Here is a 16,379-nt window from a genome sequence, read left to right on the forward strand (position 1 = left end):
TCTAAGTCCACTTATCAAGGAAAAAATTACTGTATGCAAATAAGAAAAGCATTCATTTTGATAGAAAAGTCTCAGAGTAAATAATAAAGAAATGAGGAGAAAAGAGTGAAATCAATGTTAAAGAGAAAAACAAAATAAATAACCCAGAATTTAAAACAAGATTCTTTTGAAGGGAATAAAATCCCAAGAAGTCTTTTTTTTTAACATAGTATAGAAAACAGCAAGGAAGACACAGTGCTTTCCCTGTTCCATTCGTCCTCCAGGGAACAGTGGCCACTGTAAAGCCCTTTGCCATCCAAGTGCTAACAAACCCAGTCCCCATGAGTCTCCAAGGGCTTCTCCTAGTTTTAACAATTGGTTTCTTAAATGTACCCAATCTTGAGTGAGAAAGAATGAACCAATGGGGTGAATAATATGGATGAATTATATTTCTGTCATTACTGTACTAATTGCATGTTTGCTGTCTCTATTTAGAACCATTACCGTTTTAAAGAAAGATAGGCACATGTCCAGTTATGCACAAGTTCTGCAGTAGGGACTATGATCAAAGAATGTTGTAAAGCACATCTAGCATCTTCAGGGCCTGAGAATATAGAAAGGACTTTGTCTTCTGTACTGGGGATTGAGCCCAAGGCCTTCATACTGAGCTCCACCCTCAAGCCTTTTTTATTTTTTATTTTAATATGGGATCTTACTAAGTTGCCCAGGCTGGGCTCAAACCTTCAATCCTCCTGCCTAAGGCTCCCAGAGTGGTAGAATTTCAGGTATGTGATATCTTCCCAGTTTAGGACAATTATTTAAGAAGTAGTTTGAAATGAATTAATGAGAAATGGTTGACTGTCATTTTACTGTTAGGATCATAATGAATTTAAACTTTTAAAAATGTGTTGAGTATCTAAGAAAATTCTTTAAAATACTATAATTCTAGAAATATGTTCTTATCATTAACTGTACCGACACTATTTGTGACAAGATTGTATTTCATTTTGGTGGATGACTAACAGGAGGGAATCAATATAAATTTTAATAGGAAAAATCTGTTTGCATCCCATGGAAGAACTCTATGGTCTTTTGTAACTTTAGGGTTATGAGATAAGAAAATAAGCACTGCCTGAAAGCTGTGTTGTATTCTTTCCAAATGCTCTTTAAGAAAAGGGTACACTCACTTGTGAGTCAGATAGGTCAAAGGCAAACAGGTTAAAGGGACTGGAAGATATTCCAGTTGTTGTTGGAGTATTCCAATTGTGGTTTACTAATGGAAAAATACACACTTTTTCTCAGTCACCTTAAGTCCTAAGCCTGAAAGAACCAAAATGAAAGATTATCACATAAGCGACAATGGAATATTTTTCCACTGAAGTAAGAAACTGGGGATGCACTGTAGTGAATGACCTTGGGCAGACATTCAATGCAGTCATCTGTTACCTGGCCAGCTGAACAGGGCTATTGGCTTCCTGTGATTAGCAGAATCATTCTTTCTCAAACAATAGATAGTATCCGCCAAGATTGAAATATAATGAATTGAGTCTGATTTATGCATTTATTTGAATTTTAAGAAACAAAATCAATTAGTGTACTCAGTCATTCATTGAGCAAATTAGTATTGGGCATCTTAGCATCTATATCTAATAACTGAAGATGTAAATCTAAATAAATCATTTGTGGCCCTCGAAGAGTGCTGGAGACTCCTGCCGTTAGGTTCCAGTACCCCGCCCAGTATACAATGCAAGCCTGAGAAATAAATACACTAAGAGACAGAACTAGGAGACAGAAAGCAGGGTGCCAGGAGGAGCAATGCCAGTGCAACTGACAAAGGTTCTGGCCGGTCCCAGGCAAGGACTTTTACTGGCAATCAATTGGGGTAAAGGCAAGCTACTTGCAGTTTTTATGCAAATTAATGTAAACAAGGCTGGTAAAAGGTAAGACAAAGTATTCTTGAATTAGGAACAGAATAGACAAAATATATGGTTGTAATTAGAACAGTGTCCCTCTAGTCTGAAGGTTTTAGTTGTGGGAATGGAATATGAGTGCCAGTTACTCTGACCTCAGCACGTAGGCTTTGGCCAGACTCACTCCTATAAACAAGCCAGTTGAGAGGTTAACTCTTCACAGCCTGCTTTGGGCATAATCAATATTATGGTTCTCTGCAGAAGAGCTTATTGAAAGAGGAGATTTTATGCAAACCAACTATTGAAGTTCCCACTGAGAAGTGCTATAATGGATATATGCAAAGAGTATTCTGGAAACAAAAGAAAATAGAAGTTACCATTTCATTTAGAGTTCACCTTTAAATTTTTATATGAAAAGGATGAGTATTTAAAGAATTAATGAAAATAGCCTTGAAGGGGAAAAAACAGGTTTTTAAAGGGTTCTGTGCATATTTTATTCATTCATATAGGAGCAAAGAATTATCTATTTTCCCTCATTATAACACCAGAAATGTCCCTCAGATAATTGAAAATGCTGAATGGTCATTTAGCATCATTCTACCTAAAGTGTGCTCAACAAAATTTATATGACTGAGAAATTGTTTGGGGATATCTAAAACACCTAATAATACTTTCAGTTGAAAACTTGGTCTTTTAAATTGGTCTACAGTTCTTAATCGCTGGGTCAAGAAGACAGCCTTGCAAAACCCCCTCTTCTGAAAACTCTGGCTGAGTGTGTAGAAATAGCTTCATTGCCCTCTAGTCCTCAACTGTTTTCCTATCCCAGTTTCTTCTGGGAACATTAGGCTATGACCTAATCCTAATAAAATGGGTAATTGTGCTTATTGTCAAGCTCCATGTTCTCAACAGGAAGACATGATTGGGTGTTGCTTTGGGCTGTGGAAGTATCCTCTGAGCATCTCAATCAGATAAGAGGGACATAATTAATCTTCTTGGGGGATGAAGTTTTTGCTGGCATATGTCTTAGAGATGAAATCAGGGCTGTCAGAACAGAGATAGTCCCTGGCATATGTTTCACCAAGATAGTTAGATTCTATCCCTGCTTACTTTTGACTGGGTCTAAATCTTGCTCACCCTGGATAATCAGTCCAGATGAAGAAAAAAAAAAAAATGCAGATAGCCAACATGCATCTTCCTTTCTTCTACTTTTTCTCACCTTAAATTGTTGCTCCTTCTATTTGTCCAAATACACAATAATTCCCTGTCTCTGTGTTTGTGCAAAAACAGTACAATATCTTGCTCTCTGCTTTTTGTATTGGTGTTCAAACAGTCATGAATATGGAGACCCTGAGCCACTTGGGAAAGAGGAGTCACATTTTCATTTCCAAGATCAGTTAGTGGAACAGCCAGAATAGAATTCCCTATGCATCAGATCTTATTTTGACTGACATTGAAAGGAAAAAAAATAACTTGCTAGGATAAATGTGCTTTAATATTAAACACGCATTTTATTTAAAATGATACCAGAAAATTCTGCCCTTCTATTTTTATGAGTTCCAAGTTTTACCAATGATTACAACACCAGGAAATATTATTACTGATTGGTGCCTCCTTTTTATATAAGACTTGGCAACTTATCTACTTGCACATGAGGGATATTGAGATGGTGAGGGAAATTTGGTTGAAGCTTCTTTAAAGTATGTGAACTGCTGGCATAACCAAACCACACTGTTCACTCTGTCCTTACAGCACATTGCACTGCTCTTACTGAAACTGGCGCTCTGAACTTTTTGGATGATTAGATGAATGTTGGCTATTTAAAAATCTTCTCTACCAAGCCATAATAGTCAGGTGTCTTTCTATTACTACAGTAAGCACAGTACTAATCATGCAGCAATATGTAATATGTTGAGTGTTTTTGTTAGTTGTAGTGTACATTTTTATGTTTCATTCTTTAGCATGGATATATATGTGACCCAAGGAGATCATGTGTCATGATAATAAAGATGCACTTGAATCCTTGATTTGAGGAAATGTTGGTATTTCTCAAGTGTGGAAATAGTAACTCTAGTGGGTACAGAAAGTTTCAGACACCATTCTTGAGCTCTGTGGCCAGGTAGTTTGGCCAGGAATGGTCTTGTCAAGAAGCCTGTGCTGTGAAATGCTTTCGTGTGGCACCCCTGGATACTATTAGTTGACTAAGTGCAGTTGGAGGCAATTGGACATTCTTTCATGGAAAGGGAGATGAGTTGGCATGTGGTAAATCATAAATTATCAAAAGTTTCTACATGGCATAGGATTTGGAACTTCGCAGGGATTTCCAACAAAGGGGGACAACGCAGAGCCAGAACAATAGGAAAATTAGGGTGAAAATATACTGAAAACCTGCCTCTCCTTGAGTTACTAAGCTGGCTGTGAATACAGATACTCTCAGGGAATTAACAGAATTTTCTTTAAAATCAAAACAAAGGAAATTTCTTTCTCCTTCCAGCAGCACATTCTGCTTAGGGCATTAAGGAAAGAAAGCTTACAAGAAGGCGATAGAGCCTTTCATGACAAATCCACTTCAGCATCATCTAACACTGGAAACATGCTGAATCCGTGACCCTCTGCACTGGAAGTCAGAGCGCTGGTAGGCCAGTATGGAAATGGCTGTGTGCAGAAGCTGCGCTGGGAGTGGTGACAGCATACACAGCCTGTCTCATGTCCTGCGGGCCACTCTGTGCTGCTCTCAGTGTCCCCGTGTCATCCATTTTTGTGCAGTTGGTCTCCCTTTTTCCCTGATGCAATCACTAGTTCTTTCTGAAGGCCCTGCTGGTGACAGCTTGGTATTGACTCCCATCAGTTTGATAAATGACTTGGGAAAGAGGGGAGGATGGCTGATATCCAAGCTATGGCAAGTGGGCATAGATGCAAAGGATATTAGCTCTATAACATGGTGGTGCTTTTCTCCTCCAGAACCTCCCTTTAAGTACAGAGGTTAAAATTTAGTCAGAATAATAATTGCAAGAGCATTCTGAGGAAATGTCCATGCTATCAGAAAAGAGGGCATGGTTTCCAAGGACTCTAACAATGATATTTCCTCCTTTTATAAAAGGGGGCAAATACCCAAGGTGAAGTCAACCGTCAGGTTGTTCTTCCTCAGAGCCCTGTCAAGTCACGGGGCTTCTGTAGCAGGCGTGGGCAATAGGAGGACATGTAGGTCATGCCTGTCAGGGTTGATGATAAGGATTTGGTTTTGATTCTGACACTCATAGACCATATCCCAGTAATCACTTTGAATATATAGACTTGAGGTTGAGGTTGTGAGCACTAACTGCCTCTGAAAGTGGAGGTAGAGGGGCTGTACAGAGTGTGGAACTTCTTTGAAGTACCTCTAGGACCCCTAAACGCTCTATGTCTCTGCAACATAGAGAAGCTACTTATTTGGAAACCAGGAAGATGAAAACCACAATTTTCTGTCTTTCTAACTTTTGTGGATCTTGCGCTAATCACTGTGCATAACAACAGCTATAACATTGTCTTAGTTTTTTCTAGTTATTGGTTTGATGTCATTATCGCTCTGTAACTACCTTAGAATTCCCTGAAAGGGGGTGAAATGTTCTAAGTTAAATGTCTTCTACATCTGCCAAATGGAGTTAAGCTCACAGTGGTGCTTGATATTCAAACATTGAATTAAAGAAGTTCATCTCAGAGGTGACATCTGTGACAACACTTTTATTGCTTGTCCTCAATGCCACTGTGATGTGTGTGTGTGTGTGTGTGTGTGTGTGTGTGTGTGTTCGTTTCCTTATTTTCTCACAGACTTCCTGCACTGTTTAAGGTTGCTTGTGATATATTACGAAAAAGCTCTCCTTTCTTTGAACCCAGAAAAGCTGAGAAAAGACAGAGACTTTTTAGATCCTGTTTCCCTCCCCAGTGTCTTGAACTGAGTGCTGTCTCCTGAGAAATGGATAAGGAGGGAGGACATGCCAACAAGAAAACTTCTGGGACATTGCAGTTATTTTTAGGAGGAAGGCTCAAGCACTATTCAACTCTCCGTAGTTTCTCTTTCATTTTCTAAAACTGGATTCTGAGTTCTTATTTGAATTTCAGAAAATAATCCAGTGTGAGTGAGTCCTTTCTCAATTACCATAGCACTCCAAAGCAGACACTGTGTGTCCTGGGTCCTGTGTGAGATGGACTTTCTTAGAAGTTTCACATGCTAACCCTGCATACTGCACTCACATGATTTATCGTCATCATCTGGAGCTTCTTGCTTAAAAGGGAATGTGCATTCATAAAACCCAAATGGATTATATCTCAGTGGGAGCTTTTGGTCGGGGGTTGTTGAATCCCTAGGGTAAAGCCAGGCACTCAGTTTTTCTAAAAGGTGCTCCCACTGTGGAAAGGTCTCTGTGGTGGGATTTTAGAAGAATGTGCCTTTTGTTTTCCTTTACTCCCTTTTTGGAAAGCAGGCTAGTAAATATATTGAAATATATTGCAAAGGCTGATTTCTAAAGTGGAGCCTCACATCCTTTTTTTTTAAAGCTGTGACTGTGCTATGCTAAAAGCTTCTTTCATTCCATCTTCAAAATACTAATGTGTGGCATCATCCAGCCAGATTTTCATACTAAATACGATGGGTAAGTATTTGTTTCTTCAACTCCATCTCTTTCTTTTATCCATTCCGTTTTTGTGTTCACAGCTCACTTTTTCCTATTCCTCCTCATTTTAGAGATTTCAAATTCCTTTCTCCTCATTTTGTTGGAGTTTGTGGGAATTAACAGTAGGTGGCAGTAAAATGCCGAACTCAAAGCTTTTAGGGGCCTCTCAGAAAGCTAAGGAGAGTACTTGGGAGACATCAGATTGTACAAACTAATGATAAAATAGTGCTATTATCTGAAAGCCAAATATACCTAAATATAAGAGTCTGTTTAAACAATAAACATTTCAGGCACAGTTCACACAAGGGCCATTGGTGTATGCATCTGGGCAGGGGAGTCTTACAGATTAGGAAATAATGAGAAGGAAGAAAATCAATAGAAATTTATCTCCAATGAAGGGCTCACCAAGCAGCCCTTCTGTTATGCATTCTGACATGTGTTTCCCTACCTCCTCCCGAATGCCCATCTCTGCCTCTCCTTCCAGCTCACCCCTGCCTCTCCCCTCCCTGCTGTTGGTAGTGAATGTTACCTTTGAGTCTGTTTGGCCAACCCTGAATGTATTGGTGACCACGTGAATAGAGAGTGTGTTTGTCTTTCTTTCATTTCAATGCCACTCTGTATAGCTGCTGTAACTTTCATCTTGCTCACTCTTTCTCCCCTGCTCTCTTTCACTGTAGGTGCTTTGTTCATTGTTTTAAGAGAAATATTCACAATTAGAGGCAACAAAAACAAAAAAGGGGGGATTATGTAGTGGATGCAGAGTCTTAGTGCCTAAGGTATTCTGGTTCTGTTTTATTTAATTAGAGATGCTTTGGGACAAGAGTGGTGGTAGCCAGGATGTCACTAAGATTTGAGGTCTTTCAATTTCTCCTTCCAGCTCTCAGAATGATGCAGAGGCCTGGGGATAAACAGTGCATGCCCTTGAGTGAAGCATGAGCAAGGAAATCTAGTGCTCAGAGATCACATCTACGGCCCTGCTTCCCAAGCACGTTAAATCACCCAGGGCTCACTTGATTTCAGTGATGACTCTTATCCCTCAGAAGTTTCTGGGCCCAGACTGAACTTGTGGATCATTACTCCTTCAGGGTAGAACAGGAGAAAAATAAGTATTTCTACAGCAGTAATAAGGATTCTGGAAATGTGTCTGGAAGGAGTGCCCATTGGGAAATAGGTTTTCACTTGGGACTTCTCAGGGAGTTCACAGAGAACCAACAGAAAGTCCTAGTCTAGAAACAAGGTGACCAGGCCTGAGCGTTCCTGCGTGTTTACCACAGGAGCAAGAATGATAGCATGTGAAGGGGGCAATTGTTTTACTATTAGAAGCCTAGAATTCACAAGCGTGTGAAAAGTCTAGATGAGAAGACTCATCAGGGAACTCTCAGAGGTGTGGAAAAAGATATAAAATGAAAATGACAGAAGGGAGAGAGAAAGAACATTCACAGTTGATATAAAGCGAGATCCCAGTGGGTTCTCCTGCTCTTCTTGACTAGGATGGGGGCGTTGTCACTGTGTGCTAATTGAAAGTGGCATATTTCTGTGGTCCTCACCACGAAATCTGAGTGGTGAAGAGGAAAGACTGGCATAAAAAAGGAAAATTAACAATAAACATGTACAGAGTTGCTTTCACTGTAAGGGTTTGCATTCCGTTCATTTTCCTTTTTTATGTCATCTACCTTTTCTCTTTACCGTCTAGATTTCAAGATGAAAATCACAAGTGTACTTGGTTATTTACTTTTAGTGTGATGAGCAGAGTATTGAGGTAGTACAGCTCATGGCTTCCTAGCTCATCCTAGCATCCCTCTTTGGTATTCTGCTATAATTCCATGATGGTACCCAGGAATAAAGGAGCCTCATTCCTCTGGTCAGGTCTATGAATGGTATGGTTATTTCACAACTTCCCTACCCCATCCGCAATCTACTGTTAGAGAGAAATAGTCCTTTGTTGAATAGAACATACCTCTAGACCACACTCTAGGGTCTTTTGCTGAGTATTTTTCAGAACATGAATTTCCATTCTTGTCTCTTATTCTCTGTCCTTAATTTCCATCCTGCATCTTCATTTTAATCACTTTCATGTGGTGATCCCAACACTTGATCTGCCCAGGTGATGGCAGTTGCTCAGAAGAGGTTATATATGTTGGGAATATTGGGAAGGGAGATAGATATTTGTTTGTGGATGATTCTCTTCGAAAAGTAGTATGCACTTGTGGCTGGATCCCTAATATTCAGCCAATGTATCCTATGTCTTTAGGAATGATTTACCATGGATAATCCATAGACAATCCTATCCGTCTCCAAGAAAAAAAATCATGTAGACTTTTTTGAGGAAGGACCAAGTAGATTGCTACAAATATGTATGTTATTGAATTACAGATATGAAATAAGAAGAAAAGCAAAATAATGTATAGAGCTTTTTTTAAAGCAGATTTAGGACAATATTATTCAAATTGAAAGAATGTGGCAATATACAAATTACAAATGTAGAACATTTCACCAGTTTATCAGAAAATGCATGTATCCAAAACTTACTGCCAAACATTATACCACATTGTAAAGGTTTAAATAGTCATAATGCCTATCATTTCAGTTGCAACTTTATTGAGGAAAAACAATGAAACATCACAGAATATGCAATAGTTTTAAAAGATTTTTGCCTTCATGAATACAATGCTCTTTTGCTCTTCATGCATTGCTACTTTGCTGACAGAAAACTGAGCCATTTTTTCAGTGTTCTTAGCCTTGTAGTTGGTCAGCTTGGAAGGTAGTAGGCATTGAATGAAAATTCATAGGTGGAAAACGATCTAAAGAATTATCTGTGAGCTTCTTGGGTCTTAGTGATGTTAGTGTGAAATAGAACCCTGTCTAATGGAGAAAGCACTAGCCAGCACGTGTCTATGTCTCAGTCTCTCAGATTGATGATATCTGCACCTTAACGTAATACAATGATTCTTTCCAAGATGTTATAAGATGTTACAACTATTTAGATGAATAATTTTATAATGGTGACACTTTTTCATGGAAACTCCATTCCAGAGAACAAACTTACTCCCTTAGGCACATCGAGATATTTCCTGAAACTGACAACTTCAAAAGCAGACTTTTTTAACGATTTGAATTTAATTGCTTTAAGAATTTAGGTGGTATTTGATTTTAATCTGTAATATGATTAATTCTAGTTTCAATATAAATAAATTTAATTTTTACCAGTTTAATTATATGATGTTATATAAAATAATGTTTTGTTTTCCAAGAGATTCTCTTCTGTCCAAGTTTCTGTCAGTACCTTAGTTTGAGAAGTATTGTCTTTACTTAAAAGGACAGAAACATATAAATATTCCACAAAACATGGTTATCAGTGGGAAGGGGGTTTTCATTAGCAAATCTTCCAACCTAGACTTACAGAGGAGTAATCCAAAGTAGAAAAAGCAAAAAACCTTTCACAAAGCACATAACTAAATAGATGTACAAATGAATGGCTTATTTTTTGGTACAACTTTTTTTATTAACCTAATTTTTAAATTTAGTTTTTAAATAAAATTTATCATATACAGTATGTTTTCAAATACACAACATGGAATGGTTAAATCTAGAGAATCAGCTTATGCATTACTCTACATAGACATTTTTTATGTGAGAACACAATATGTACACTCAGTATTTTCCAGTATTTTTATCATTAACTACACTTTACTTTGCTATACAATGACTCTTGAGAACTTATTTTTATTCAATTACAATTATCTATTCTTTGACCAACATCTTTCAAATACCCATTCTCAACCATCCAATCCTCTGATAACTTCCATTCTACTGTCTGTTTCAGTTCAATTGACTTTTGTAGAATTCACATATGACTGAAATCATAGGATGTTTGTCTTTCTGTGCTTGGCTTATTTCACATAACACAATGTCCTTCAAGTTCATCCACGTTGAAACAAATGGCATGATTTCTTTCTTTTTATAGCTGAATAGTGTATACAGTTTCTTTATCAGTTTCTCTACTGACTGATTCTGTATCTTGGCTATTGTAAATAGTACTATAAAAACATGGAAATGAAAATATCTCTTTGACATACTGATTCCAAGACTACTGAATAAATACCCAGTACTGTAGTGGAATTGCTGAATAGTTTTATTTTTAATATTTTGAAGCATCTCCATACTGACTATATTAATTTATATTTGAACCAACAATATGTAAAATATTTTTCTCCATATCCTTTCCAATGTTTGTTCTCTTATGTTTTGGTAATAGTTATTCTAACAGAACTGAAGTGCTCTTCTATTGTGATTTTGATTTACATTTCCCTACAGATTGATGACTCAAAGCATTTCTCCATATTCTTCTTGGTCATTTGTATGTCTTCTTTTGGGAAATGTGTATTCAGATTTTTGCCGATTTTTAGTCAGGTGGTTGAATTTTTGCTAATAAATTTCTTTATATACGTGAATATTAACTCCTTATCAGACATGTAGTTTACAAATTTTTCCTTCTATTCTACATGTTGTCTCTTCACTATGATTATTGTTATCCCTGTAGTATAGAAACTTTTGAGTTTAGTATAATCACATTTGTCTATTTTTGCATTTGTTGCCTATGTTTTTGAGGTCATAGCAAAAAATAATTTCTCAGAGCAATGTCATGAAGCTTTTCAGCAATACTTCCATCTACTACTTTCCTAGTTTTCAGGTATTTGATCCAGTTGACTTTTTAAATTTATTTTTATTTGAACCACATAAATTGTACACATTTATGGGATGCTGAGTTGGATTTTTTTCTTTTTATTGAGTTTATTGGTACATTTTAGGTATACAATACAGTTACATTCATTATTGGGATCTTGTACCTTTACATGACAGGTCTTGGTTCTCATTTTTTCCCCTTGTCCGTGCCTTCTCTTCACCCCCTCCTCCCCACCCCATTTGGATTTTTTATTTTTTTGTACCGGGGATTGAACTTGGGTCCTTGCTCACGCGAGGCAGGTATTTTTCCCCTTCCGTGCCTTCTCTTCACCCCCTCCTCCCCACCCCATTTGGATTTTTTATTTTTTTGTACCGGGGATTGAACTTGGGTCCTTGCTCACGCGAGGCAGGTGGTGGAACCACTGAGCTAAATCCCTGGCCCCGAGTTGGATTTTTAACATGATGTCAGGTAAAGTTCCTATTTTATTCTTTCACATGCAGTACTTATTGAAGAGACTGTCCTTTCCTATTATGTGTTCTTGGTATCTTTACTGAAAATTAGCAAGCCAAAACTGGCAGATTTATTTCTATGCTCTTTATTCTGTTTGATTTCTGAGTTTGCATGCATGTTTTTACCACTACCATGCTCTTTTGCTTACTTTTGACTCGTAGTGTATTTTGGATTCAAATTATATGATGTTTCTGAAGCTTTTATTCATTTTGCTTAAGATTACCTTGGCTAGGTGAGGTCTTTTGTGTTTCTACATGAATTTTAGGACTGTTTTACCTGTTTCTATGAAGAATCTCCTTTATATCTGGGTCAAAATTCTATCAAATTATTAGATCATTTTAGAGTGTGTGAACATTTTAATAAAATGATTCTTTAAATTCATGAACATGGGATGTTTTTCTATTTATTGTTTCTTTTTTATTTCTTTCATGAATGTTTTCATCTGGATATATTTGCAGTTACTTATTTCCACTTAATCTTTTTTTCTAAGTACACAATGATAGAGTGGGGAAAATTCTCAAATTTTTTCTACAATGTACTAGTTCCACAACTGGACAAACCTGTGCTCTCTTCTTTGGGATGGATAATTGTGGTTAGTGGGTTGGTGAGTTGTTGCTAGTTTGACTTTGGGCTGATCGTTCTTAACCTCTTTCTTAACAGTACTCACCACTGGGGTTTGATCCAACTTCTCTCTAACAGGACATTTTAGTTCACAGTACAGGGCTTTCTGCCATAATTCTGTGGTGTATGATGTAGCCCATGTCTCTTTAGCCAAGTAAGATTGAAACTTCCTGTTCCCCTGAAACTTGGTGCAATTTTTAACTATACTCGTTAGCTCTTTTTATAAATAATGATTTAGATTCAGAAACATCCAGTTTAGTCGATGGTTTTTCTTCACTGGTTTTCTTCCTCCTTGTTATTTTTCATGGGTTTCAAAGAGAATTGAAGAGCAGAGAAATTTTTATTTTGACTTATTAACATAGAAGATGTACAATCATAGTCTTTAACTCGTCTTCTACCTTTTAATTTGTCTTTTCATGTTCATTTCCTGCAGCCTTCTCATTAAAAAATACAAACCAGAATTCCTACCTTTCAAATGCATGTTCCATTTAGCTTAGATTGTAAATTGTAGTCATCTCTTAATTGCCTCACAAGCTCCATATGAGATGGCCTCTGTGCCTTTCTTTTTAGTTTTCTTATGCCTTTACATTTTAGGAATACCAACTTTCTGGTCTATCTGATAACATATTATGAGATTTCATATCTGTACTCCTTTTCACATACCTGTTATTTCTGCCTAGGACTCTTACCTACCTAACAAGCTTCTATTTTATTTATTTATTTGTTTGTTTATTTATTTATTTATGGTACCAGGGATCAAACTTGGGACCTTGCAATTCAGGTGGTGAGACTACTGAGCTAAATCCCTGGCCTGCTTCTATTTATTCTTTAAAGCCCAGTTTGCATGCATCTTGCTTTATGACTCTTTCCTTCACTCTTTGAAACAGGATAGATCTTTCTCTTCTTTGTGCTAATTTTTCATATATATTTTGATCATTATATTTCCTTACTATATTATAACCATTTGATTAGCTATTTTTCTTTAATACACTGTGAGTTCTTTGAACTTGTACTTCATATCTTCTTTACTTGGCATAGGGCTTAGTATTTTAAGAGTCTCAAATAATTAATTGAATTAGTATGAAATAAAATAATTACTTAGCTTTAATAAAGTAGAAGAAAGATTTTAAATGCAAGGCTTGAATTTTTTTCTTTTGTTGAGTCTGAAGGAAATAAAATTGTAAATAATATCAAGACAAAACAGCAAAAGCATGAATATTTAATAGATTACAATAAGGACTATTAATCAGGAAAGAAGTAAACAGGAGAGCTGTAGGTTATGGAGTCATTTGAATGCAAGCACTAGTTTGCATTGTGAGGACAGATATGAACTCTAAGATAAAGTATAGATGGAGGAAAAATCCCTAATCTGTGACAAAATTATGTGTTTTTCAGGTACAGTGGGAAGAATAGTCAGTGAGAGTTTCTTTTTCAAAAAAAATTAATTTTATTGGTACAATTTAAATATACATAATGATCACATTCATCAAAGGGAATTTATACCTGTACCTGTTACATCTTGAGTCCTCATTTTCTCCCAATCCCTTCCCTCCCTTTCAATTTCCCCTACACTGCTTATATATAAAAGTTTTGTTTCCATTTTTCCCTTGTTTTCTTGGTTTTTCTCCCTTTCCTTTCTTTCCCCCTCTACCTGCTTTGCAGTGAGCTTTTCTGCCTGCCTCAATGTCAGGTTGAGGAAGGTGATCTGTTCCTAAGATTTGACCTCAGTTTTAAAAATAACTACTCATATAGCTGATTTCAGGATATTTCTTCTCTCCTGAGCTAAGTTCTATAAAACTTTTTCTGCCCATTTCCAGCAGTAATGGATGATGTGCATGTCTCAGTAGTATAATTTAGTGACTTGTTGCAGCAAAAGATGAAATACTGGGTGAGGATTGAAATACTCCATATGCCTTAGAATTCCACAAATCCAGGCATGTGGGAGACACCCAGCACAGAAATTCAACAAGACTAATCCTGACAAAACATTCTGAATTTGATAGTTCTTCCCTGCTGCCTGGACACACTACAGAATGCATTCACTTGGGACTTTAATGGAGCCATCTGGATTTTTTCAGGTTTAATATTAGTTCTTTGCTTTTTCAAAAAAAACAGGAAAGGCCTTGCTTCACAAGCTCCCTGACACATTTATTTGACAATTGGCATGGAGATTTCTTTGTGTCTCTAGCTAGCTCTGAGAGAAGTAATTTGTAAACAGTTTATGACATTTTTGCTTACTGCTTTGAAAATGCCCAGAGGGATGTTTCCATTGCTGATGCTTTTATGCCCTAGGAAGCTTAAGATATTAATTCATCTTATTTTACATATATGTTTCTTTTTAGATTCACCATACACAACCATCTCATCTTCCATTCAACTTACTTTGTTTTTCTGAGTCATAGAAACAGATTATGTGTGTCTCTGTCACAGAGTGTTATGATGAGGCCCTTTGGCCCTAAAATTGCCCATATTAGAGCCAGTGGAATGTTAGCCACCTTCCTGACAGTCTTTTGCTCACAGCTGATCTAGGAGCTGCAAAATTGTTTTGGTCATTGGAAGGTAACATGATGACTTTTTGAGAAGCTCCAGAATGTGTTTGAATTTGAATATTAGCATGGTGGTGCTAAAATCAGATGCACTCAATAAGTTTAAATGAAAGGCCTACTTATTCTAAATAAAACACAGTTGTATATACAAGAGGTTACACCCTAAGACCAATGTGGAAACAATACAGAATAAGGGAACTCAAAGGGCTACATTCTTCAGCTCTACCTGGGGGAGGCCAGCTACTATTTCTCAGGCAGCAATGATGTAGTGATAGTGGCAAGTTCTTGCTCACCATTCCCTATCACCCAAATGCCAATTTTCGTTCCACCAAGTTTTGAGACCCTCTGTAGTTTTCACATGCAGAAGTCTACAAAAGAGACCCATGAGGTTGAAATGATTTATACTTTATCCCTAGTGAAGGTTAAAGGTTTTCTTTCCATTACTACTATGTCTTTATACTTTAGTGTTTACTCACAAAAAAGCCTTTCAGTCAGGACAAGAGGCTAATTTTTCTACATTGCCCACTGTATCTCAATTAGGAGTCAAATAGGGGAAAGGTTTTTCTAGTTGATATGATGTGTCACTTTATATCTGACTACCATAATGAGATCTGGACCCATAAATGCTATGCAAAAATTTTTGGCTTATGAAAGTTTGTGAGATTCCAATAGTTGCTCTCTTGCCTCATCCTGATTCTCATAAGTTTAGAGACAGAAGGCCAGCTCACAGAGGGTTAAACTCAACCTCACTCAAACATAAAATTTCAAGCCATTTCTTATTTCTATCTAGTGTTTTACTGTCCAAGAAGATCTGTTTTTATCTATAAACAATTAAGATGGTGACTATAGCTATTTATGTCCATATTTTTCCCAGGAGGTCTCACTTTGGGCAGGAGTGATTTTACCTATTACCATATTTCTATGAATTATCTTTTTCTGTGATAAGTTTAGACTTAACCAGGTTTACTGAAGTTTTATGACACCATGTATAGACATGACATTTACTTAATACTCAATACCCAAACAATCCAAGTAAGATTTGGAAGTTACTGATTGGAATATGCCAGGCAACCAGTATAGCATTAATTATACTGCTTTCTATATTGAGTTTCCATTTAAGGGAATTTTGTGAATATAATTTCTATAAAATTATTTGTGGCTATTTTGTTATCATATGCAAAGTATTTATCATGCTTATTTTCTCTTTTTAGGTCACCAGTCTCTTCAGAAGATCATGGTAAGAATCTAACTTATTCATACTAATTAAAAATTGAGCCCTGATCCTTGCATTTCTTTCTCAGAGTAAAGAATTATTTAAGAAAGTGTCTCTAAGATGTAAGCCTTGTAATTTTTTTTTTTTTTTTTTTTTTTTTTTTTTTTTTTTTTTTTTTTTTTTTTTTTTTTTTTTTTTTTTTTTAGTGTGAAATGTCAAGCACATTTAAAGACTTAATCCACTCTAGCTGAATTTGCTATCTGGTATTAT

General features: G+C 36.6%; 1 protein-coding gene across 12 annotated transcripts in view; it reads left to right on the forward strand.

Annotated features, from left to right (window-relative positions):
- The window catches only part of Dgki (diacylglycerol kinase iota), a 441,978-nt gene that overhangs the window by 375,035 nt on the left and 50,564 nt on the right, over positions 1 to 16,379 (forward strand). For all 12 annotated transcript variants that reach the window (XM_019208591.2, XM_033764527.1, XM_033764526.1 and 9 more), the window contains one exon: positions 16,108 to 16,133. In XM_019208591.2, coding sequence (XP_019064136.1) covers positions 16,108 to 16,133 — 26 coding nt within the window. The remainder of the gene's footprint in view (positions 1 to 16,107; positions 16,134 to 16,379) is intronic.

The sequence above is a fragment of the Fukomys damarensis genome, unplaced genomic scaffold (genome assembly GCF_012274545.1).
Source record: "Fukomys damarensis isolate Sample0158 unplaced genomic scaffold, DMR_v1.0_HiC HiC_scaffold_16, whole genome shotgun sequence".
Classification (NCBI taxonomy): domain Eukaryota; kingdom Metazoa; phylum Chordata; class Mammalia; order Rodentia; family Bathyergidae; genus Fukomys; species Fukomys damarensis.